At 41.1% G+C, this 25758-nt stretch overlaps 1 protein-coding gene across 1 annotated transcript in view; it reads right to left on the bottom strand.

The window, feature by feature from the left end:
* Positions 1-1186: 1186 nt before the first annotated feature.
* The window catches only part of GLP1R (glucagon like peptide 1 receptor), a 92579-nt gene continuing 68007 nt past the window's right edge, over positions 1187-25758 (bottom strand). The window contains exons 8-14 of the mRNA XM_065680024.1: positions 17427-17487; positions 13352-13421; positions 12550-12638; positions 8755-8893; positions 7833-7874; positions 2961-3139; positions 1187-1833 (exon numbers count right to left, since the gene is read on the bottom strand). Of these exons, the coding sequence (XP_065536096.1) occupies positions 2972-3139; positions 7833-7874; positions 8755-8893; positions 12550-12638; positions 13352-13421; positions 17427-17487 (569 nt within the window). The 3' untranslated portion in view covers positions 1187-1833; positions 2961-2971. The remainder of the gene's footprint in view (positions 1834-2960; positions 3140-7832; positions 7875-8754; positions 8894-12549; positions 12639-13351; positions 13422-17426; positions 17488-25758) is intronic.

Genomic DNA, 25758 nt, shown 5'->3' with positions numbered 1-25758 from the left:
CTTTCATTTGTTATGTGTACTTTTTCCAGCATAGTAATGAGTTAAAACACTTCCTGTCATAGCAAAACTATCATCTTGCTAACTGTTGCACAAGCAGCAGAAACTTTTTTCCGGGTTTGCACCCAACTAAGCAGGACCCTGGAAAACTAGCACCTACTCTTAAATATTCATGAGTGAAATTATTCCCTCCAGTGTGCATTATCATCCAACTGTAAATTTCATTTGTCATCATGCTGCCTTTTCACCTGCCAGTGATTAACTTTACCAGGCTTCTCCTATTCAAAGCACTCAAGGGTAGATGTTAAATAGAAACATCAGGCGTAGTCTTTATATAGAGGAAGCTAATTAAGTTGTAGTACAGCAGTTAACATATACATGTGGTGCTCAGGTATTGTGTTGTATTGATGGTCACACAACATAGAAGCTGGTTACTCAATTTACAGAAGAACCTGAGGTGCTTCATTCCAAGGTCAGCTCTGCAGCCAGAATTGGGAATGGAAGGCCTGGAAGCGGCTCAGGTTGAAGTCAGCGTGCTAAAAGTACATAAGCCAGCCTGAGAACTGTGGCGGATTTCTATAAACATGTCTGATTTCCCCCCCTGGAGCTCAGTTAACAAGCATTATAGAAGGTAACACATCCTTTCTAATTCAATTCTAACCTGATGATTGCAAAACTAATCCACCCTGTTGGCAATCTGGATTCTAATACAATGATTAAATAATTCTATGCAAAGCAATCTAGCTTCAGGCAGGAAAGATACTGAATTACACCCCAGAATATCCAGTTCACTTTTTTGGCAACAATGGCTGTGAACACAAGTGCAAAGAGAGACTTGGAAATATTTAGGGTTTTGGTTAGCTGGTTGTTTTTGGGTTGGGAGTGGAACATCTCCCTTATGAGGAGAGGCTGAGGGAGCTGGGTCTCTTTAGCTTGCAAAAGAGGAGACTGAGGGGTGACCTCATCAATGTTTACAAATATGTGAAGGGTAGGTGTCAGGATGATGGAGCTAGGCTTTTTTCAGTGATATCCAGTGATAGGACAAGGGGCAATGGGTGTAAACTGGAACATAGGAAGTTCCACGTTAACATCAGGAAGAACTTCTTTACTGTAAGAGTGACAGAGCACTGGAACAGGCTGCCCAGGGGGGTTGTGGAGTCTCCTACACTGGAGATATTCAAGGCCCGCCTGGACAAGTTCCTGTGTGATGTACTGTAGGTTACCCTGCTCTTGCAGGGGGGTTGGACTAGATGATCTTTTTAGGTCCCTTCCAACCCTTGGGATTCTGTGATTCTGTGATTCTGTTTTTTGTTTGTTTGTTTGTTTGTTTGTTTTTTAACTCTGCTGAATAGTTTTAACTGCTGTACCATGGAAGTTACTTACTACAAGAAATCTATGGATGGCGATGTGCTCACAGCTAGTCTTTGGCACCTTGCCTCTTTGTTGTAGAGGGAGCCCGAATAACAGCTGGGTAAAGATCTATAAAACTTGCTGTTAAGTGATGCAATAGATCACATCCTGCTTGTAAAGGTACCACTGGTTTTCCCCAGCAACTCTTGTTAATATCATGGGGGGTGGGGGAGGTAAATACATTCACTGCCAGAGCCCTTGCAGTTTTAAGCAAACAGACAAAAAATCCCGTTGAGTTTAGGATTGTGTTTTGGGGGGTATTTTCTGAATCTCGCGGATGGCCGGCAGGCTGGAGAAGAGGAAGAGAAGCAGGAGGGCAGCCGAGCCCAGCATGGGCAGGCGGGCAACGGGAGCTGTCCGTCGTGCTGAACCAGCATCCGTCCCACCAACCCAGGTCCAGCGCAGCCCCCGGCAGGTATCGCCCGTCTGGAGAAAAACAACAAGGCTGGAGGAGAAAGAAAAGCAAGCCTACACAGTAAAATACCACATCTTTTCCAAGTAGGTGAATTCTGCTAAGAGCAGCTGTGGCCACAAGCTGACTGCTGTGTGTTTGCACCCACAAGAAACAGTGTGTAGCTTAGAAAGAAAATGTCCTCTTGAACCACAAGTCATTCTCCTGTCCCTGCTAACACCTGTGTGCCAGGTCTTTTACAGAGAGCCCATGTAAAAACAAGAGCTGTGCATTCAGGGGCTATTTCCACCCATGTGAATAGAGACAATGCACACATTAATACAAGAGGCCCCTACCACATACATGGTTTGGTTTATTTATTTTCCAGTGAAGCTTAAAAAGATAATTCAGAAATGTATGCCATGCTACCTGCTGTACTGATAGACCTTCACAATGCTGTTCTTCACCTACCCAGAAAACAGGTAAGCATCATCTTCAACTTTAGCTTTGGGAAACTTTTACTACAAAACGGATTCTTCCCTAACACACAAGTTGTGTCCCACAAAGTATTGTGGGTTTTTTGTTTGTTTGGTTTGGTTTGGTTTTTTGTGGTTTTTTTTTTTTTTTTTTTGTGGGGTTTGGTTTTTTTTTTCAGTTTGGGGTGTTTGTGGGGTTTTTTTTTGTTGGGGTTTTTTTTGGGGGGGGGGGGAGGAGGGGTGTTTGTTTGTTTTTCTCTCAAAAAAATGGTGCTACACCTTACCCTAACCCAAAAAAGTCTAAATGTACTTTTTGGCAATAATCATACTCTGTATTCTTGTAATTTAATCAATCGCTCAGCTTGCCCACTCAACAGTAATAAGCCATTGACCCCATGGTTTGAGACTGGATCAATGCTATGCTTAAGAGTTTTGGACACCTGGAGGCCTTATGTGCAAACAGAAAGATCTCTTTTAAGTTACTTCAGACATGATCAATTTTTCCTCTGATGTGTTGATTACATTAGCAGATTGCTTTCCCTAAAAACCTTTGTCCAACAGCCTGCAGGCAGTAAGCAGCATATACTTAAGTTTCTTGCTGGAGATGGCATACGTAAGCCACTTGGCTCGGGTATTTAATGGGTTTCAGTTATATTACACAGTTCATTGTTCTCAGTCTGATTTACCTGCAGAAATTTTAGCTGAATGTGGCATGACATGTGGCAGCGTAGACAGTACTGCCTACAGTGCCTCCACTACTGATGCTGTTGGCTGGACACTTCAGAGGTTTCATACTGCTGTCTCTCTGGACATACAGATGTTCCAATTTCCAGCGCTCCCAGCTTTTCCGAAACTCCATCTGAACCTAACAGAAACAAATAAGGAAACTAAAGAAATGAACACAGGACTTCAGATCTTTAAATGACTCAAAAAAAAAAAAAAAAAGCAAAAAAAAAAGCAGTGAGATAAAAATAAAGATACCATACTACTGAAAAAAGCTGGCAATGCTTCAAACCGGCAACATTATTGCTTCAAATTATCCAATTATCTCATTAGTCCATTATAGGGTATTCCATGTTTAAAATAATGACAGCATTCACTTTTACTTGTAGAAATAAAGCTCTTTTATGTACCAGGAAATCTTACCTTCATTATTTTATTCTAAATTGTATTCAGCTGCAATACTGAATGTACTCTATGCCCTACCAGTACTAACAATTAAGTTGACTGCTTATCAGCCAGGAAGTGACTGAAAAGACCAGATTCCTGCTCAGTACTGTCACCACAGGTATTCTTAAGGGTTCTGTTTTAACTTTTGGTTTGATTTAAACAGTGTTACGTATAAGATTATATTTGTTCTTTGAATATATACAGAGGTTTTTATTCCATAAAAAATTAAAGATTTATTCAGAATTGAAAAACCAACAATCAGGCACATTAAAGACTGTACTTTCCCCCTCCTTTTTAAATAGCACTTACAATATCTTGTTCTAGATACCAGCTTTTTTAAAAGCTACAGAATATGCTCATGAAGTAACAAGTTCTGGGTTAAACTGTGTAATCTCTGTACTCATTTGGAAGTTTATTCAGGGTCTTGTAACTGCTAAACAAGAACAGAATTTAGGTCTTCCTGTTCCATGGGCAAAGTTCTTGCTATTTGACTGAAGTAATAGTCTCCATTAGCTTTTAACATATTAAGGCAGAGGACATAAAATGGAGCCTTTTTTTTTACTCCAGGGAAAGGCAGGAGTACAACTACAGTAATCAATTCATTATGGTGTGTACTTTAGTCTGGGAGTAAGTTCACTGTAAGAGGGCCTCTAAAGTGAGCCTCCTCTGGAGAGTTCCTTTTTGTTTCCTTGTAGGGTCTGTTACTGACCACCAAAAGACTAAATGGGTTGATGGCTGTTTCAGCACAGGCTTGTCATCATATCCAGGTTCCTGAAACCTTTATTCTCAGAGGGAGAACCTCCTAGAGAACTGGCTGTGGTATGTCTGTCTACTCTGTTTGTTCATTGTGAAACAGTGAACCTGGAAGGCCACCCTAAAAAAGGAACAGAACCTTAAACACTCTATTGTCTTCCCTCAGGGGTTACTTCTAGCAGTGGAAGCTCTGGACTACAGCCCTTGTCCTGAATAATGTCTTGGTGGGAAACAGCTGCACCTCTGCATTTTTGACAATGGAATCTGTTTCTCCAGTATCACAACGAAATGGGACGGAAGGAAAGATGCTGAGATAGATCCTTGTATTTTACCATAAGTCAGGGTTTTTGTGTCAAAAGCTGCACAGACACCCAGAAAAAGAGAGTGTGTCTGGGATAGCTTGGCACAGAAGAACGAGGGACAACAGTGTGACAGAAAAGTAAACAGTGAAACACAGGGACCGTACTATCTACAGGAGAACTGACTGTATTACCACCCCAGTACTTGATACCTTTTGAGGGCATGGAAAGTAGTTGGTTTAGTATTCAGCACTGTGAAAAAAAAAACACAGTGTAGACATTTACAGGCAGATCCTGAAAGAAAGCATGAACATACTTGCTGACTAAGTCAATAAGCAATAGAAATAGGTATCTTAGAATCAGTCAGAGGGAAGAAACGAGTCTTCAGTCTGGCCAGAATGACAGACTGTATCCTAGAGCTATGATACAAATAGCCTGCAATGCTGAGATGAAGTGAATGGGAAGACCTGAGCAAAAGACTATAGGAATGGATCTGTCTTATGAATTGATCTGAATGACAGAATATTAGTTTTCTCTCTAGAGGATAGGAAAAAGGTAAAGAGCAGCTTTGCTGTCTGTGCTGAATTGAGTTTTGTCTTACTGTGAATGACCAAGGGAATAAGTTAAGAATTATTTTCTGAAGAGGCAGTTCTTGAACACAGATCTACACATCTTTCAGCAAAATAATTAGCCTAGTGACTTCCAGGTATGGGTAAGAGGCCCCAGAAATAAGCTCTGCAGGGAAAAGGGAACCATGAACAAGGCTCCCACAAGAAAGGCGAAGGAAAATTTTTATATAGTGTATTTTGAAAGAGAAAGGGAAGAGGTATGAGAACTCAGAAAAGATGGTCAAGGAGCTTAAAGACAGAGAAGACTTCTCACAGAGAGCAGCTGATTGAGCTTAATGCAGCTAGCGGGCAAGGTTGTTGGGAGTGTGGCAATGAATCTGTACTCCAATTACAAAAAAAAAACCAAACAAACAAAAAAAAAACCCAAAAAAAACTTTGGCGGAAAAACTCACAGTGAAAGAAAAGTAGGTCTGAAATGGGATAGAATGGAGTTGGTAGGGGAGTTCAATGGATGGTCTGTACAGAGAATGAAAATAAATTAGAAGATTGATCAGTAATTAAAAAAAAGTTAAAAAATAAATCAGGAGTCCTGGAGTCAGGGCAGATTCTTTAAAGTAGAAGAGTGAAGTGTATTTCCATTGCAATAGGAAGACTACAGAGAATGAAACCTGGAACAGCTTAAGCTAATTCAGGTGGAAAGAGGCAGCATCTGTGTGGTTTAGAATATTTCTTACAGAAAGCAACTCTAATTGCAGAAAACCTGGTCATATTAAGGCCATCTTATTTTGCAGATAACATTGGTGATCAGACTGGCAATCTGATGAGACACTGCTGCTGGCTTCAGAGCAGTATCAGAGAAAATCCTAGAATCTTTCCAGTGAAATATGACTGAAATATGAACATACTTTAATGTTTTTGCATAAGTAGATGTTAGAAAAGTATATTAATATAAATTCTAACTTTATTTCTACTCTTGATCTAGCACCAGAACTTGTAAAAAAACTTTCATTCTGTATGGTTAAGGAAAAAAAAAAGTCAATAAGTCACAGACAAAAATAATATTATAGAGTATATTGCAAACAAGGGTAGTCTTCAGGCACATACAGTCTGTCAGAAGAAACAGTTTCTCATTTAGCTTAGAAAAGTTTCTCATATAGTTTAGGAAAGAAATAGAAGAGCCTTGACCTAATCAAATACTTTACATAGATTTATTTTATGGATGCTGATGACTGAGCTTGACAAAATCCTCCTCCTTTCTTTTAGCAAGGGTTGGAAAAAGCAAAAATAATTAATTCTAGATTGTCTGTCAGCCTTTTGTGAAGCTGAGCTAACACTAACACTGTGGTTAGATTTTATGAATTACTACAAAGACAAGAGAACTATAGCAACAGAGATTTGGAGGACCTCTTACAAATGTAGGTAGGCTACTTCACAGTAAGTTCCCTCAAATGAAACAAGGCTGTGTGTTTCAGGGTTTGTAATAAAGTCTGGGCTATGATGTAATTTTGCCCTTGTGTTGCATGGAGGAAATGACTGACTGGGCATTACTCATGAGAGGCCTGGCTGCAGTTGCATAGGGAATGAGGGAATGTATGAGCAAAGACCAGAGTGAATCAAAAGAAATACATGATGCACCAGCAGACAGTGCTGCATTTCAGGATTAAAGTACACCTGTAAAGCTGTACAAGAGATTTGAAACAAATATTCTCCTATTCACGCTTGCTGCTGCTACGTGAGCCTGCAGCTACGCACCTCTGACTTTCATAAGCAGTACAATTAACACATCAACTTAAACAAAATCTTACCCACAAACTACAAAAGTGAGCAGTCTCCTGAAGGGCTTAGAATGCCTGCTGCTTTTCTGCTGACTTCAGCCTGGCCATAATGACACGAGTAGAACATTATTCCATTGATTCTAATTCCTTGGTGAGGCTCATCTCTCAATAGGTGATTTTGAATTACCATGCCATATTTAGTAGACTTAGTAGAGTAGATTTAGCATGAGTGTAAAACACATTGATGTGCAGTAAACTTATTAATGTACTGCCAAATTAGTAGTGTTTGCTTGCCTTGCAAACCTGGCTGCTGAATGAATAATAATAATCACTTGCAAGGTAACATGAGAGATTCCTGCAGTAGTAAATCAGAAAAACTCTTCCCTCAACAAGGCTGGGATTCAGCAGAAGCCATAGAAGATGGTACTTGCAATCGATTAACTGAAAGCTCCAGCTGCATTTCTTCTGGACATGCAGGGGAGCTCACCACTCTATGAAGTTCGGTTTGAATGAGAGAGCAATGATGTCTTCAAGTAGCTGGGCCACAAGAAAAATCAGACAAAACCAAACTGTACAGGCATTAGCCAAGAGGACTCCCCAACCTCATCAGTCTCGTCTGGGCGTTCTCAGAATAAAACTGTCTCTACTCCCACATTCCCCAAAACAAGCAAGTAAGAAGGACTATGGCACAGATTAAGAAAAGCAGCTATAATTCTTAATAAAATAAAAGCTTCAGCAGTGCAAACTACACAGTTGTGAGCAAGACAATTTGCAAGATTTCATGTCTACAAATAGTGGCCCTAAATTATACTGCCTGAATTCCTTCCATAAACATTTGTCTGAGGAGTTATCCTGTGTAGCTGTACAGAGGGGGGTCTGTAAAACAAGTGAAAGTCCTGAACAAGGCCAATTTAGCAGTTCAAGATCATTTTCAATTTTCTTTCCCTGTAGTGGATGCCGATAAGGCAAACTGAACAACTAGTGTGTCTTACCTCATTATTGATGAAACAGTAGAGAATTGCAACCATCAGCCCCTGAAATCAACAAAAACCAGAACAGCAGTGAGCAGAGCAATTCCCCAGTTTGCCAAACAAACTTGCAGAGGGCTAGAAGCTCCACAACAGCATGTCTCTTCAAGACTGAAGGATGGAGACAATCTCTAGTCCCTGCCGGCTCTGATGGCAGATGAGAGATTTGACCAAACTATGTTTCAACTGGGAGGAAAATGTTAATGTTTCTTCAACCTATTATTTTTTTCTAACGATACCTTTCCCCTTCTTTTTCCTTACCTGGTTTCAAGTTATAAACACTTTGTAAGTGAACAATTCATGGTGATCTTAAATATAGTTTTGTGCTTGATAAAAGGGAATGAGTGGGTGAGCAAAGAAACTAGAACAATGATTCCTTTAGACAAGGAGACTCTTGAAATGGCCTTACCTAAGGCAATAGCTAAAAAAAAAATTAAAAATTAAAAAAAAAAAAAAATCACAGTAAGCCTACATCCTCCTCATACGCAGTTACCTCTTACAGCACAGATTTTCCAGGGAGTATCAAAAATACCAGAGAAAGCACAAAATCTCCTTTCAGCAATGCCATTATACAATTACAGGAAATCACAGACAATTTCATTATTACCTTCAGGTGTCCCATAGGAAGTAGGTATTAATACATGGATAGGAATACCAGTTTATTGTAGCCAATTGAAGAACGTTGAATACAAGAGTACATGACACTAACATGTAAGTTGGCTATTAAAAATTAGTCGTCATATTTTCCCTCCCACTATCATAATCCTGTAATATCCAGCACTAAATTGAGAAATATAAAGAACAGGGAACATGCAGTGAATGAGAGAGAAAGCAGGTCCTCAAAGAGCAGTTAAAAAATATCTTATGCATATGGGCATGATGCTACCTGGAAAGAAGCAAAGGAGAGTTCAGTGAAAAGCTTCAGAAAGCGCAGCATCCCTCTGGCATGCTCATCAGTAATAAAAGCAAAGATGACTTCATGGGTCCCCAGCAGCGGGATCAGAGTCAACGTAGACTTGGCCAGCCTAAGATCACAAAGAAAGAAAAAAAAAATTATGCTACTTCTGGCACACTGTCAACGCTGGTAAGTCACTGCACCACTTTGTGTTGCAGGGTCCTGTTCAAGAGGCTGCAGGAAAAAAAAAAACTCAAAATAACCTTGGTGGGTTTCCACATGTTTTAGCTGCCCCTGCCACTCACTGCAGACCACTTCTTGCTAAGAGCAAAGCTCTGTGTTCGGCTGCTGGCTGTATTTCCGACCCTACGATCATCTAGTTCTAACTCCCTGCCATGGGCAGGGACACCTCACACTACACCATGTCACCCAAGGCTCTGTCCAACCTGGCCTTGAACCAGGGATGAAGCATTCATAACTTCCTTGGGCAACCCATTCCAATGCCTCACCACCCTCATAGTAAAGAACTTCTTCCTTATATCCAAGCTGAACCTCCCCTGTTTAAACCTGTTACGCCTTGTCTTGTTACTACAGTCCCTAGTGAAGAGTCCCTCCCCAGCATCCCTATAGCTCCCCTTCAGATACTGGAAGGCTGCTATGAGGTCTCCATGCAGTCTTCTCTTCTCCAGGCTGAACAGCCCCAACTTCCTCAGCCTATCGTCATAAAGGAGGTGCTCCAGGCCCCTGATCATCCTCGTGGCCCTCCTCTGGACTTGTTCCAGCAGTTCCATGTCCTTCTTATGTTGAGGACACTGGAACTGCACACAATACCCCAACTGATGTTTCACAAGAGCAGAGTAGAGGGGCAGGATCACCTCCTTCGAGCTGCTGATCACGCTCCTTTTAATGCAGCCCAGGATATGGTTGGCTTTCTGGACTGTGAGTACACACTGCCAGCTCATGTTAACTTTCTCATCGACCAGCACCCCCAAGTCCTCCGCAGGGCTGCTCTGAATCTCTTCTCTGCCCAACCTGTAGCTGTGCCTGGAAAATCTTTCAAATGCAGGAGGCCACGTGCTTTCTTGTACTTGAGATGTCTTCTTGTGTATTCTTTTCTCAATTTGTAAGCAGGAAAGATGACCGAAACCTACCTTTTTGATAGCCTGAAAGATAAAATCTATTAATAATTGGAATATTTAAAAAAATTTCGTAGCAAAGGGAGGAGTACTTGCTATTCCTTCCCAACTCTGTGGTGTGTTAAATCTTTAGAGCACTGTAACTAACCGTAACTGCAGAACACTTTGTAAAAGCAGTTAAACTGTCTTAAAGTGAGTGATAACTCCGTGATTTAAATGGCAAGTTCAAAGACACAGCTAGGAAAGGAAAAATGACAAACCAACCTGAAATAAAATATTTCTCACCTGAAAGAGCAATGCTCAGGGATACAACCATGGGAAAACATTCATGAGAATGGTCCTTAACTCTCTTTTGTTAGACATACATGCTGGCCACCCAACGAACACATCGCTGGGTCTTCTGTTAAGTTGCTTTCTTCTCAGTCAGTGCCCATTCTGTACTGCTGCATGGGGTTACTACATACCAGGTGTAAGGCTCAGAATGATCAGACTGGGAGAAGAGATGTGTGATTTCAAGCACTCCTCTGGGTGGTGTGAGTCAAGGTCCCTATTCATAGCCTCAGGCGGGGGGCACCATTGGCTTCTGGTGTCTTTACAGCCAGCTGCCCACTTTCACTGCTGTCACAGCGCCTCCTCTTGTTCCATCCACTGGCTTGCCAATGTCTTTGATACACAAGGACTAAAGGATGGTGAATCGAAGCAACTATTGAAATTCAACTGTTTACACATACAGGTAAGCAGAAATGTAGATGTATAGCAGAGCTAGACAAATCACTGCATTTGGGATAGTAAGCTTGTTTAAATGAGCAGCTTACCAGCAACGCCTGTGATGGAGGCTCTGCTCCACTACCTCCTGCCTGAGATAGAGGTAGAAGCAGGAGACTGATGCTGAATTGGTTCTGGAGACACTGCCTGGGTAGAAAAAGTGAGTTGTGCAGGTGCACAGCAATCCCCTGGTTTATTTAATGAATGCCATTTACTCTAGATGGGATAAATCCTTTCTAATAAAGATTTTTGAACATGAAACATGAAGAAGTCAATGAACACACACCTCTCAGAAATGGCTCACCTGCATCAGACCTTCCTGCTGCCTGCAGAAGTCAAGAGGGCACAGAAGAAAGCCCTCCCTGTACATTCACAGTCAGACTTGTAAATGTTTTCAGGCCATCAGAACTGGAAAATCCCCTCCCTTCCACCACTGCAAATTTTACCCTGGCATATAAAGATCATGTAGTAAAAAAAATCCCCCAACAAACAGGCATGAAAGCAGTGCCCTTTACTCTGCTTTAAGCTCTAAAGTGCATTAGGATTTCCAAAATTTTACGAGGTAAAAAAGGTAGGTTACATACAAAGACAACTCTATTCTCTGATGAGAATGCACCAAAATACAAGCATGTCCAGCTTAGAAGACTGCAACATTGAAATACCCAACTTTAAGTCAACCAGCAGTGAAGTCCAGGAACCACAGCACATAGCTCCAAACTGGTTAATTCAATAGCTAACTAGTGATTTCTACATTATTTTTCAGACTGCAGTACAAAAGTATTCTAAAAGATGCAGAAATGAGGGATGTGACCATGAACCTCAGCAAGGTGATTAAAAACCAGGAAGGATACAGACCAACATGGTGAAGCCTACAAAATAAAAATTGATGATTTCTCTGATAACCCTGACATCTCTCTTGAAACATCCTATGCATTCAAGATTGAAAGTTTGTCCTGATAACAACTGGCAAGAAGAAGAAGAAGGAGTAACACTCAAAATTACCCATCGTGCTCTTCATTGAAGAGAAAGCCTCGATTTCTATAAAACAGTAATAATAATATAACACTCATATTAGTTTTTTCAAATTAGGATAGAATAGATTGTTTCATTGGGAAGGGACCAACAACAATCATGCAGTCCAACTGCCTGAGCAATTCAAGGCTGACAAAAAAGTTAAAGGATGTTATTAAGAGTATTGTCCATATTCCTCTTTAAAACACTGACAAGCTTGGGGCATTGACCCAGTCTTGAGGAAGACTGTTCCAGTGTTTGACCACCTTCTTGGTAAAAAAACGCTTCCAAATGTCCAGTTTAAACCTCCCCTGACAGAGCTTTGAGCCATTCTGACAGTGCCTATCACTGAATACCTGTGAGAAGAGATTAGCACCTCCCTCTCCACTTGCCCTCCTCAGGAAGCTGAGAGGACAATGAGCTCTCCTCTCAGCCTCATTTTCTCTGAACTAGGCAATCCCAAACTCCTCAGCCACTCCCATGGGACATTCCTGCCAGCCCTTTCACAAGCTTTGTTGCCCTTCTCTGGGCACATCCAAGGACATTCACATCCACGATTTACATATACTGCAACTATTAAAAAAAAAAAAATCTGGTTAATAAATATTCACCTAGTATTTTGGAAGACTGTAAAGTGACAAACCTGGCAATCAAGCCACCTGTTTAGAACACCTGCCCTGGCTTCACCAGCAGGCTTTTTTTGGGACTGACTGTTCAAGCAGCCATACAAACATATGACACACGTGTGCTTCACTCAAGAGCTGTGATCTTTAACCACTTCTGTGAATTCACTCCTTTCATGTACCTCTTTGTCTACCATTTATCTAATATTTTGATGGGCACAAAAAAAATGTCAGACCAATATTTGACATACCTGCATTTTATGTCAGTTTTGCACATCAAATTAGCCTGTAGTTTGGAGATGATGATGCATATCACTCTGATAAAAATCAGGAAATTTACCTGGAGAAATGAAAGAACGATTTATATCAACGTCAAGAAATACATGTTCAAAAAAAGCTGGTTCGTGGATGCATGTGTAGGTCCCTGTGTATCCTACTATTCTCCAGCTGCAGAATTTGACTTTACAGAACTCAACTCAACTTTACAGAACTCAACTTTACTGCAAATGCACAAGTCACCTTTGAAAATACAGGCAATTCACTAAAGAAAGCAGGGGATCTCACCTACATCTCTGGGGAGTGAGGTACAACAAAGGTGTCTCTGTCCCATTTGCCTTGTTTGGAGGCAGTGACACAGTATTGAGACGGACTGACACAGTATTGTGGCTGCAGCGTGTGGCGTTTCTCCATAATGCCACAATTTGTTGCTCTTCTGTAGCCCAATACCTGGAGTGTTATCTTCTTCCTCCCTGAATTACCTGCCATAGCTTCCTGTACACGGGAGAGTTTACTGGATTGCTGCAGCATGCTGTTTTGTTATCACGTGCTGCCGCTACAACATGTGTTGTGGCCAAATTAAACAAACAAAATGCTAGTTGGGAATTCCAGTGACAGAAACCAGTTTGGTTTCATAAAATCACATTTCTGAATTAAAATGTGAATATCCTCAGAGGTTATTAGCCTTTGGACATGCACAACAGCCATGTACACATCTGCTCTTTGTGCTCTTTTCCATGGAAATCTGTCAGCTTGCTGCATGTGCTCCATACTCACCCCAATGGCGATGAGAATGGGCAGCCTGATGATCAACCAGTAATTCATGTTATAGTTTCTGGTCCAGCACCTAGGAATGTGTCAAAGAAAAGGAGACAGGAAGAAGAAGTTTCAGTACATTGCTAAAATCTCCCACTTTTCATTCTGTCACAGCAAGGCAGATAGAGAACAATACTGAGGACTAGATACCAGGAAAGCGCATCATGCTGACATGGAAGCAGATGCAGTTGTTTCTAAGAAGCAGTGAATGATTTGTAGTACTGAAGCTATCATAATCCAGCTGGATACTACTCACGAGCCTTTCTTGTCCACTAAAGGCTATGAATTATCATCCATTAATTGTGAAGATTTACTCCATTAAAATCAAGGTCAGATTTGCCATGTGGCTGAAAGGAACCTGAAATGAGCGGAACCTGTTTGAGTCAGACCTTTCCTGCATGGTTCCTATTCTCCTCTTTCAGCATTATCTTTTACTACTTTTCGGTCTCCACTGCCAGGACATCTTATGTAACTGTTTCTCATTACATTATCCTGTACCTACCATAAGTTTTCTTATATCAATACTTAAATCAATCATCTATTTTATTTGAAGTAACTAACATGCTGCATGCTTCATTCTCCCTGTAAGTCTCATTTTAGCTTTTTAGATTCTTGCATTGTTGAGCAATATTGGAGAACAATCACAAGAAAAGTAATGCCTGAAAGCCACAGCTTGGGATCACTGGTTCAAAGTGAACTTTAAACTGGGGGGTTTATACATCTAGTTCTTTAAGGCCCCTCCTTGGCCACAGGCTAGCCCCCCTGATTGTATGATGGATTTAGGTGTTGGGGCAGTGTTCACATGCCATTTCACTTATTGCTGCAGCGACAACATTCTTAATATTTTTATGAAATAACTTTGTTAGCCTCTTGCCATATTGGTCGGTATTACTCAAAAAGCAAGTCATCAGTAAAGCTAGCAGGCTTCTGAGCTACACAGTCTGTAAAACACAAAAGTGTGCAACAGCACTACAGAAAACAAGTTCCTTCACAAAACAAGTTTCTCTTCATCTCCAAATCTCATCTTCCAAAACAAAAATATGCTCAATTTTCCTTAAGATTTCTTAACAGGACTATGAAACTTCAGCTCGGGTGATGTTTGTGGAGAGCATACCTTCCCCAGCCTTATAATGGGACAGGCAGCTTGAAAGAAACTAGCAAACCATGCTGCACATGGCAGGGATCCATGTGCTCACATCCTACAAAGGAAAGCAAAACGACTTGGCGATGGCAATTCCATATTCCCTGACAGGAACTGCAAGGCTGAGAAGGGCTCAGGATTTCATTTTTCCTTTTAATTTCAGTTTAATGCATGTAACAAACATATTATTGCAAAAGTAGCTCCACAACCTACAGTTCAATTGTATTTTAAATACTGGAGAAAAAAGGTGTACATACTGTGTACAGTCAGCATACCTGAACTGGAATCAGAGTAACAGAAGAACTTCTTAAGTGGTACACGTGACTGGGAGCCAGCTTCATGGAGCCTTTTAATTAATTTTATTTGAACCCCTCAAGACAGGCAGGATAATAGGCATGGCTGGAAGTGAAGTTCTAATTTTCTCACTAGCTGCAGTGGAAGCAGAGGCAATTTTAACATTTCCTGATAATGACGGAGGCTGAGAAATGGTTCTTTACATTAACTCTGCTACATTTCTGTGTATTAATTTGCTTCCTGTGGCACAGAGCAGTTTTAGCTACTTTTATATTTACATAAATAAATGCAATAAAAATGCCATTACAGCCAATTAAAGTCTCATGGCTATGAAAGTGTCCAGAAAATGAAACTGATAGATCTGTACATGATTTCTTGTCCATTTGTGCTTTCTGGGATTGCCACACTGATAAATTTATCAACACCTACTGTGTTTGGGATCTAGCCCTGCAGTTTGCTCAGCACCACTCAAAAGATGCTTGGCAACTAATAGCCTCAGAGCTGTGAATGGAGAATTGGTCCAGTGAAATAAATGCTACTGGGAAGTTTCTGCCTTTGCTTACCAACCTGGCATTCTTTTTCTAAAAATGAAACCACTGAATTTTTACCTTGAAAAGTTACAGCTGAATGGCTCAATTTTTTTAAAAAGACTGCAGGCTCTCTTGCTCCCATAATTAATTGCAGATAGAAATAAAGATGTGTAAGTATCAGCTCTTTAGGCACAACCCAATAACTAAGAAGCACAGCTTGCCTTTCATTTTACCTTTAATGGAGACAAAGTCTTTTTCAACAGCTTACTTTTTAACACACCAACTGGTTTCTAAAGGAGTTTACACTTGCACATACACATAAAGAAAGAAGAAGCCAGCCTGCTAGTAAGTCTTGCAGGCTTCAGTCCTTCATTCAAATGGACTGCCTCAGATTCCCAGCCCTGACCACGTTTACTTCCAGTTATTCCTCATAGCCAGGGAAGTAGGTAAGTCACAAATGAAATTTACAGCCTGCTGCACATCCCTGGTGACAGCGCTATGGCAAACAGCATGAAAGATTATCCCTGGCTGCTCAAGCAAATGCCTGCCCAAGGCACAGAAATCTTGCCTTTCAGAGAGGCTGCTGCATGTGGGTACTTATTGCTGTATTTTACAAATATTTATAAAAGATTTAGAAAATTCAATAAGGTGCAAAATTGCCCCTTTTAAGGTCTGCTGAAGGCAGTGAGTGACAGTTTTCCTTAATAGAAAACATAAATCAGATCTGAGCACCGCATAATGTAGGAGGCTCAGCATGAGTGCTTTGAATACATTTTCTACATCAGTGGGAAGATACGACCATGGAACATTGCCTGTTCAGAGGCTGCATGTTCTCTATACCTATTCTGATAGTTTCAACAAAACTTACACTACATCAGTAGGGCTACAATCTTGCTACAGAGCTTTATCAAGTCAACCTTGAAAAGGAAAATCAGAAAATCCTAGCATTGCTTAAGCAAGGAAAAGGCAGTCTTGACTTAACTGGTTCAGTATTATGAAAGGCACTGAAAAAAAAACCTGTTCTTAATACTCACAAACAACAGAAAACAGTCTGGAGCTGGCTCTGAATTTTCACACTGCAGCATGTCTCCCACAATGATTGCACTGAGAGAGGAAGGGAAAAAGGACCCACCCACACCTTACCCAAAAAAAGAAAATAAAAATGATCCTCTACAAAAGTGCTGGCTGGGTTGTTTGGAAACTGAGTAAGAGGAAGACCCAATAAATAGTACATTTAAAATAAAAAGGAAATAGCATAAAGTTATTTATTTCATTACAAAGAAAGCTACCCAAATATTTCCAGGCAGTCACAATCACTGAGAAGAGGAAGCCACTTTCCTCCGTTCTGGGGGTTTTTTTTGGTTGTTGTTTTGTTTGGGTTTTTTGTTTGGGTTTTTTTTTTTTTTCAGTTGGTTATTTGGGGTTTTTGCTTGCTTTTTAAACTGCAACAAACTACAATGCTATTTGGTACATAAAGCATGTATAAAGGCAAACTTTCAGATTAGCCAGTATGGATGAAAAGTATTTTGTGATTTGCAGCAGTCATGTGTGTGGTATAGTTGACTTTAGCAAGATTAATGTAAGCAGACAGAGAATCTGCCTTTATTTTAAGAAGATCTAAATAATGGAAGCTTAAACAAGAACAAGCAATCATATCTCTGCGGCTAGGCATAAGCTAACCACTATAAATCACAGGCAGAATCATGTGGGAGGTTTTTGCCTTCCTCTGAAGCATAACTGTAAAGGCTACTGCCAAAGGCACAGTATCAGAAGTGGTCTTGGTTGGGTACAATGACTTCTACTGTTGATACTGTAACTACAGAAAAACAAAACATACCTTTCCTTGACCTGCAAAAGGATAGATTCATTCAGACATGCAGAAAATTCTGATCAGAAACAAACATATGCTCCTTTCTGAAATGTTACGCAAGACCTTCAGACAAAACAGAAGCAATTATGTGAGGTTTCAGCACATTGCCAAAGCAAACCACACCGAACAGAAAGCAAACAACTTGCTGATGCACACATACAGCACAAATAAGACAGCTAGAAAAATCAGAACTAAACCAACCCCTCATCTTCATAAAGGTACTTGACAGTTCCCCAGAGGATAACAAACAGCATTGGCACACCTGGGAAAAAGAGGAGACAAGGTTGACACTGCCATTAAGAGACAGGTAAAAGCACAGAGGAGGACAACCCCTCTCTACCCCCCACAATAATGAGCAACATGATTAACTGGTTGCATAGTTGCAGCTCCTACCCATTGATGGCCATCAGTGGTGGGAGGAGGAATCTAACTTGCAAGTGACTAACACATATAACTCATTTTGCCTGGGCCCCCACCTAACTCCTAACAGGTATGAAAAATGACTAAAAGACAATCACCCCCATACTCAGCATATACCAGCTTTTCAGTTTCACAGAGAGGCCAAGGGAGCAGAATTTCTGGAAGCTCTGCTAGCCTCTATATTCATGCTAGAGAGGAGTGTGGGGTGCTCCCAAACCCAAACCTTTACATCCACATTTCTGCTTGTGGTTAAAGCACTAAGCTCAGGCCGTTTCTTGACATTGGGGCTGAAACACACTCAGCCCCACATACCCCTGATGGCAAAGGGGAGTGTGGGCACACAGCACATAGCATGTGTGTTCAGGCCTCCCCTGCAGAGAAGTCCCAAGTTTGGGCTGCAGTACTGGCATGGACTTGAGTGGCTGCAGCAAAGGCAGCAGGTGCATTTGGTCTTGAGAAGAGACTTGGTCCTAATGCTTTTCTGACAATGCATGTGCTACAGTTGGTCAGTTTATCTGGGGCGTAAAGGGGAGAAAAGCCAAATAAGCTGGCAGTCATTACTTGTTTTACAATGTCAAAGGCTCTCTCTGAAAATAATTTCTTTCATTTATGAAATGCCTAGGTCTTGAAAAATAAGTTTAAAGTGCATCTACCAACCAATACTCAATATAAGGAATGCCAAAAAAGCCCACAGGTAAGGAGAGCAGGTTGAAACTCAATGAGCACAACGAGGAATTTTTCTCTAAGGAAGAATCAAGACGGTCTAATTCCTCCGTCTACCTCCTTGGGTAGTGCTTGATGCTATATGTACATTGGATAGGAAGGGCAAAATTTAATGTGCTTTGGTTTTGCATTCTTAAGAACCAGTATGGCAAGGGACCATAAGAACATCAGCGTGTAGCAGTAAGCACTGCACAGGACAAATACACACTTCCTGACAGCAGAATCCACAGGGAAACTGCTGATCTCCTGCTGTCTGAAGATCTACAAGCAGTATCTGTAGTGGAAAAACCTTCTCTTCTGTACTGTATTCTTTCTCTAGTATCAGAGCAACTAAATACTACAGACATGAAAGATAAAGTATTCTCCTTAATCAGAGAAAAAGAAAAAAAAAAGAAGAAAAAAAAAAAAAGAAAATAAAGAGCATCAAGAGAAAAACACCAATTATTAGAATAATAGCAAAAAGAATGAATGGAGTAGAGATTATTGGGGCAAGTGGTTGAAAACGTTTTACATAGATGTACCTGATACTGACAATACACAATGTTTTGGGAGCAAAGTTACTGAGAACTCTGTGCTTTTTTGATAGTGACATAAGAGATTAAAAAGAGGCTCATTGCAAATCACTTACAAACACAAATGAGCCTTTGTTTCATGGAAACTAATTATAGTTTGAATTATTCCTTTCTTGACTTTGCTGAGAAAACATATTAATATAAAATTTAAAGGGTAAGACACGAATGCCAAGAGCACAAAGGCTGTATGTCAGTGGAGGAAACATACGGCAAGTGGTAATGATAACAATTTGTGGTTATCTCCATCTTCTGGATGTATCAGATATATCTCCATATTTAATCAAACTTGACACGTGAACTGAAAAATCTATTATTAACATTATATTTCACAAGAGCCTAGATAGAGAGAGGCTAGTGTTATTGAACTGCATCAGCCTCCTGCTATGCAAATGTTGTACAAATTAATAGGCAACATGTGCAAGGTGTTCAACACCCTCTACCCACTCCTACATGTGATGCAGGCCCTTGGTGCCCTGGTATTGCAGCACTGTCAGTCACATTATTTTCCATGCTAGCCATACACATTTTAATATGAGACACCAAGACTTAACAGTACAATACGTACTTATAAGCTTTGAACATCAGTGCAAATTCTACATGGACACCATGTGAGAGCTACCAAATTCACAAAGCCTTATCCTGAGAAATGTGTGTCTCTGAAAACTGCATGGGACACTCTCTCATCAGATAACAATACACCAAATTTTCCAAAGCCCTACTCAAGATCTAAAGAGAAGACTGCCCCAAGAACATCCCCTATTCCACCTCAAGTCTGTAGAAGTCATTCACAATCTCAACAGAGAAAGTCTGCAGCATCTCTGCAATACCTGTAGTTTGCAAAGATCACTGAGGCTCTCCACAGATTAGTTTACAATCTCAGTACCTGATTAACCTGCATTAACTGGCACAAATGCAAATATTATTCTGGTTACTTTGCTCAGTCAAGAGAAATTTGGCTGGCTTGAGCAGGTAGAGAAAGCAAACTGCATACAGCTCCTTGAATAAATTCTACAGATGACTACCATCTCAGACTATCAATTCAGACAGAAGTCTGGACTCCCAGCATGCAGCATTTCAGTTTCAGTCCTACACCTCTTTTTCTTGCCGCTGCTATTCAAAGAGTATCAGACATTTGAGAAAAAACTGTGCCCATTTATGGGATGCATTTATTTAAGATACAGTCTGAACTCTTTCTGGTTTTGCTTTTTGTCATACAGAAAACTCTGAGATTGATCTTTCTGAGCACAAAAAGGTCTCTGAATTCTGGAAATAGTAACATTTACTTTCATCTGTACTCCATCATTGCTGAAGATTCCAGAAACTGCAACAGCCTGCTCCTAACAGCCTCTGCCATGTTAATTCTTGCAGGCTGACAACTGATTAAAAAATTTTGAGCGCTACATGGTGATTATGAAATCTATCAAGTGTACTAGGAAATAAGCATGCCGACAGCTCAGGTAATAAAGTTCAACTTCAAACGACAGGGCATCTGAATTATAGTCTGTGATAATAATACATATTACAGACGATGGGAAAGTAATGGAACTGCCAAATCACCATCTTAACTGCATAAATAAGCAGCACCAACTACTCATTTTCACTCTACCTTATATAATCTACACCTGTCCAGGTGTCTTAATATTAAGAAAAAAAAAAAAAAAAAGAAAGTTTTAAAACTGGTATTATCCAGAATGATAATAGAATGGGGTAGGCAAGAGAAGAAAGCTGTGAGAAATTATGCATAGGAACCACTGTTTGGTTGATATTTCCACAGTGCTCCTCTGTCCCTAATGAGCAGAGCTGAAAGCAATTCGTGGAGCTGCTAATGCAAGCAGCCCATGTCCTGAGAACAGCATGCAGAAACCAATCATTTTAACAGGTCTGAGGTATTTTGGTAACAACAGAAAAGACGAAGCTTGTTCTGGAGTCCACTAAATAGCAGTTACCATGAAAGGCGTCACCAGGTGGTGCTATTCTATGCCATTTTCTTTGCCCTGCCTCAAGGTCTAAGCAAGTTTCCATTCCTACAGACATGGCATTTATAGCTTTGCATGATACCACATTTTACGTAAAGGCAGGGAAGAAAGATGTATGAGGAGCAAGACAGGCTCCACTCATCCTCACATACTGATTAATAAATTTATCTGTGCAGGACCAAGAGCACTGCCATCCTGTCAAGACCCTTAAATAAGGACATATTTTGAATACAGCATTGCAGACTGATGAGCTGGTGTATGTCCTGGGTTTACCAGGAGCCGTTTTGCTCCTTCTTAGTAACTGGTGCAAGCTCTGTGTTTTGACTTCCAGCCTGGGCAGAGAGCTGATAACACCGATTGTTTTTAATTGTTGCTAAGTAATGTTCATTCTGGCCAAGGACTCTGTAAGTCTCATGCTCTGCTGGGGACGAGGGAGGCCCGGAGGAAGCAGAGACAGGACACCTGACCCAAACTAGCCAAAGAGGCATTCCATACCACAGCACGTCATGCCCAGGGAGGTAACTGGGAGTTACCCGGAAGGGCAGGCTCTCTCTCTTCGGGGGGGTCGAACTCGTTCGGCGGTGGTATCGTATTCTCTTGTTATTTTCTCTTCTCAATATTATCATTGGTGGTAGCAGCAGTGATTTGTGTTATACCTTAGTTACTGGGCTGTTCTTATCTCAACCCATGGGAGTTACATTCTCCTGATTCTCCTCCCCATCCCTCCGGGAGTGGGGAGGGTCGGGGGGGGGGGGTGTGTGAGTGGATGACCTGTGTGGATTGGTTTAAACCACGACAGTGTATAAGCTCATATTTGAGATAGAACGTGGAAACCAGTCAGGTTACGAGAAGTCCAACCTCAAAAAAAATCAGTCACAAAAACCAGAAGGACATTACTGCTGTCAGCAGAACTCAAATCCTCTCTTCTCTCAGAAACTTTCCGGGATTGTCTGACTCGATTAATTGCTTGATGTACAAATGCAAGAAATATGTGATGAGAAGCTGAAAGAAGTGATAAAAAATATGACTAGACATAGAAAGAGTAAGAGCACTGAAAATGTGAGAAGATGAGATGCTTTTCTTGCTAAGAAAGGAAAAGCGTGAGAAGAGTTTAATCCAAAAGACAAAAAGTATTAAAAAAAGACAAAAATAATTAAGAGAAACTCCTGACAAACATTTCCTACCATCAGTCAGGACAGAATCCCTATTTTCACATCCTCACCTGAAACAGTTTTCATTTGGAAACAGAAAACATTTGGTCTGCACAATGACTTCATCCTGTTGCTACACTAATACTGGGCTTCAGAGGGAATGTTTTTTTACTGGCTCTGTTCCAGTCAGATCTTCCTTGCAATCAGGATGTAGATTTTGACACCCTAGCTAGGCTTCCTGTCTTTAATGGCTTCATTCCCTCAAAGTATTCTTCCTTAGACAAAATTTGGATTGCAAGGTTTGAAAGGAAGGGGATTATTTATTTTTAATGGCAGTTTCCCTGCTGCAAGTGCAGCTGGGTGTAAAATTGCCACAAAAGTTCAGACAACATTTAGCTTTTTATTACCAATTTCTTCTTAGCCTTTCATGCTGAAAATTGTCTCCTGTCATTCTTCCTGCCTGGATGTTGCAAGTTGCACAGTCACTGTGGGACACTGCTGTTGTTTCCCCATTCCCCTATCCTCCCCACTTCAATGTGAACAGGTCCTTTTCCCCACTAAATGTTGCTGATTCAGCAGCATTACAGTACAAACTACTCTTCTCCAGAAACCACTGACACGGCTAGTTGAATTCAATGTCAAGCTCATCAACTCTTCATTCAGGCTCAGACACGATGAGTCGATGTCCTGGACACCCTGATTAAGAACAGTCTGTACATCCTCAGAAACAAACAAAACAAAATGTAATCATCTTGATCTCCATAGTTATGCTGCTTTCTTCTGCAAATGTTTTGTCCTCCCTAGAAGGTGAGATCCACGGGCAAAGATTTTTCTTATGCCACAGGAAGGAAGACCAAGTACCAGTAATGTATAGCAACAGATTCTTTTTCTGGAAGTGGTAATGACTATCTGAATCAGCATCCTGTTTAGCTCCTGCTGTGCTGACGTCCAGACTGAAGAGAACAACTTATTTACCTGTTCAGCCATTAGCCTATTAGAAATTTGGGGGTTTGATACTATAACTGTCTCTGCTATCTTTTCCTATCAGCTCTGAAAATGGCATAAACCCATTGTTTTTGCAGTAAGATATGTGGAACTCGGGTTTAAAACAAATGCATGCTCTTACGAAGAAAAAGAAGACATAAGCAAGACACTTTCCACATGAAATTAAATGGAGAGTATTTAACAGTGCCATCTCAAAGCCTAGTATGGTATGAAAACTCAGTAAGGAAGTGGCCATTACAGGCATACCTTGCAAGTAATCAGGAAAGTTTATGAAATCCTATCAATATACATGATATCAATATAAATGATTCCATTTTGTAAAACTACATTACTTCCCTTAGATCTATCAAGATTTTATAACTTTTCTAGTTTTTGCAAAGTACAATAACACAAGATAAACAGATTTTTCCCCTTATAAAACACCTCAACAGCAAAGAATAATTACTCATACGAATTGATACTAAATGGAATATTAATAACATTAAGAACTGTCCTGACATTATCATATACACTTGGGAAATATTTATTAAGTTTTCCTTACACTCTTCACTGTCTGGTAACCGTTCCTAGGAAAACACAGATTGAGTATGGTACCTTGGAACAACTGGCCTACTGGGGGCTGATGGGGTCCATCTGCTAGAGAAAAGAAAAGCATCTTTGGTCATAGGCTTGCCAAGTTGGTGAAAAGGCTTTAAACTAAAGGTATTAGAGAAGGAAAACCTCAATCCATCCCACTCCTACCAGTCTGATGCCAGCGCCAGCAAGAGATCACAGGTCAGCCGGAGAGCACCTGAAGAGCAGTAAAAAGGAATTCCAGCCCCTCCAGCCTAAGTTTGCTTCATTGGGTGCCCAACTTAAAGACCTCCAAACAAACACATATAGCATAGGGAATAAAGGAGCCACAGATGTTCACATACCTGCAGGGCTACAACCTTATTGGCATCACAGACACATGGTGGGATGGCTCCTATGACTGGAGTGTTGGAATGGAAGGATACAGGCTCTTCAGGAAAAACAGGCAGGAGAGATAAGGGCAGGGTGTTGCCCTCTGTATCAACAACCAGTTGGAGTGCATGGAGCTTCACCTAGGGATGGATGAGGAGCTGACCAAGAGTTTACAGGTCAGGATTAAAGAGAGGGCAGGAACAGGTGACATAACAGTGGGGGTCTGCTACAGGACACCCAACCAGGAAGACCAAATGGATAAGGCCCTCCAGAAGGAAACAGGAGACCTGATTTTCCCAGGATACAGAGAAGGCTGAGATTCTGTTGGCTTTTTTACCCCCCTCAGTTTTCACCAGCAGTTGCTCCAGACACACCACTGAAATCACAGAAGGCAAAGACAGGGACTAGGAGAACGATGAACCACCCACTGGAGAAGATCAAATTTGAGACTAAGGAACCTGAAGGCACACAAGTCCATTATGAGATGCAGCCTTTTTTTTTTTTTTTTTTTTTAAAGGGAAAAAAGGTAAGACACCTGGAATTACAGGCCAGTCAGTCCCACCTCTGTGCTCAGCAAGATCATGGAGCAAATCCCCCTGGAAACTACGCTAAAGCATATGGAAAATAAAGAAGGGATTACTGACAGCCAGCATGGCTTCACTAAAGGCAAATCATGCCTGACCAATTTGGTGGTCTTCTACAACAGGGTTACAGCACTGGTAGATAAGGTAGATAAGATAAGCAATTTATGTCATCTACCTGGACTTGTACAAAGCATTTGCTACTGTCCTGCACAACATTGTCTCTAAACTGGAAAGAGATGGATTTGACAGATAAGATACTCCATGGATGAGGAACTGGCTGGAGAGTTGTGCCAAACAACTTGATGTCTACGTGGAGACCAGTGATGAGTTGCATTCCTCACTGGTACTGGTACTTTACAACATCTTTGCTGGTGACATGGGCACTGGATGAAGTGCACCCTCACTAAGTTTGCTGATGACACTCATGAAGTTCAATAAGGCCAAGTGCAAGGTTCTGCACCTGGTTTGTGGCAATCCCAAGCACAAAGACAAGCTGCATGGGGACTGGATTGCAAACAGTCCTGAAGAGAAGGACATGGGTGTGTTGTTTGATGAGAAGCTCAACATGAGCCGGCAGCGTGCGCTCACGGTGTAGAAAGCCAACCATATCCTGGGCTGCCTCAAAAGGAGCATGACCAGCAGGTTGAGGGAGGTGATTCTCCCCCTCTACTCCAGTCTGCTCTCATGAGACCCCACCTGGAGTACTGTGTTCAGCTCTGGGGCCCCCAACATAAGCACACAGGACCTGTTGAACAGAGTCCAGAGGAAGGCCACTAAGATGTTCTTTTACATGTTTCTATTTGAAAAGCAGGTTTATGCTCTCTGTTTTCTATTGAGATGAAATAATCATGTTAAACAAAATGGGAGAAACAAAATGGGGCTACAGAATTGATGGATAAGGGTAAAGCAGTTGACGTCATCTACCTGGACTTGTGCAAAGCGTTTGACACTGTCCCACACAACATCCTTCTCTCTAAATTGGAGAGACATCAATGTGATGGATGGACCACTCGGTGGATAAAAAACTGGCTGGACGGCCGCACACAAAGAGTTGTGGTCAATGGCTCGATGTCCAGCTGGAGACCGGTAATGAGTGGTGTCCCTCAGGGATCGGTGTTGGGACCAGTCTTGTTTAACATCTTCATCGCTAACATGGA

The sequence above is a fragment of the Lathamus discolor genome, chromosome 5 (assembly GCF_037157495.1).
Source record: "Lathamus discolor isolate bLatDis1 chromosome 5, bLatDis1.hap1, whole genome shotgun sequence".
Taxonomy (NCBI): domain Eukaryota; kingdom Metazoa; phylum Chordata; class Aves; order Psittaciformes; family Psittacidae; genus Lathamus; species Lathamus discolor.
The sequence above is the reverse complement of the archived record's forward strand: the minus strand, read 5'-3'. Positions and strand labels throughout refer to the sequence as shown.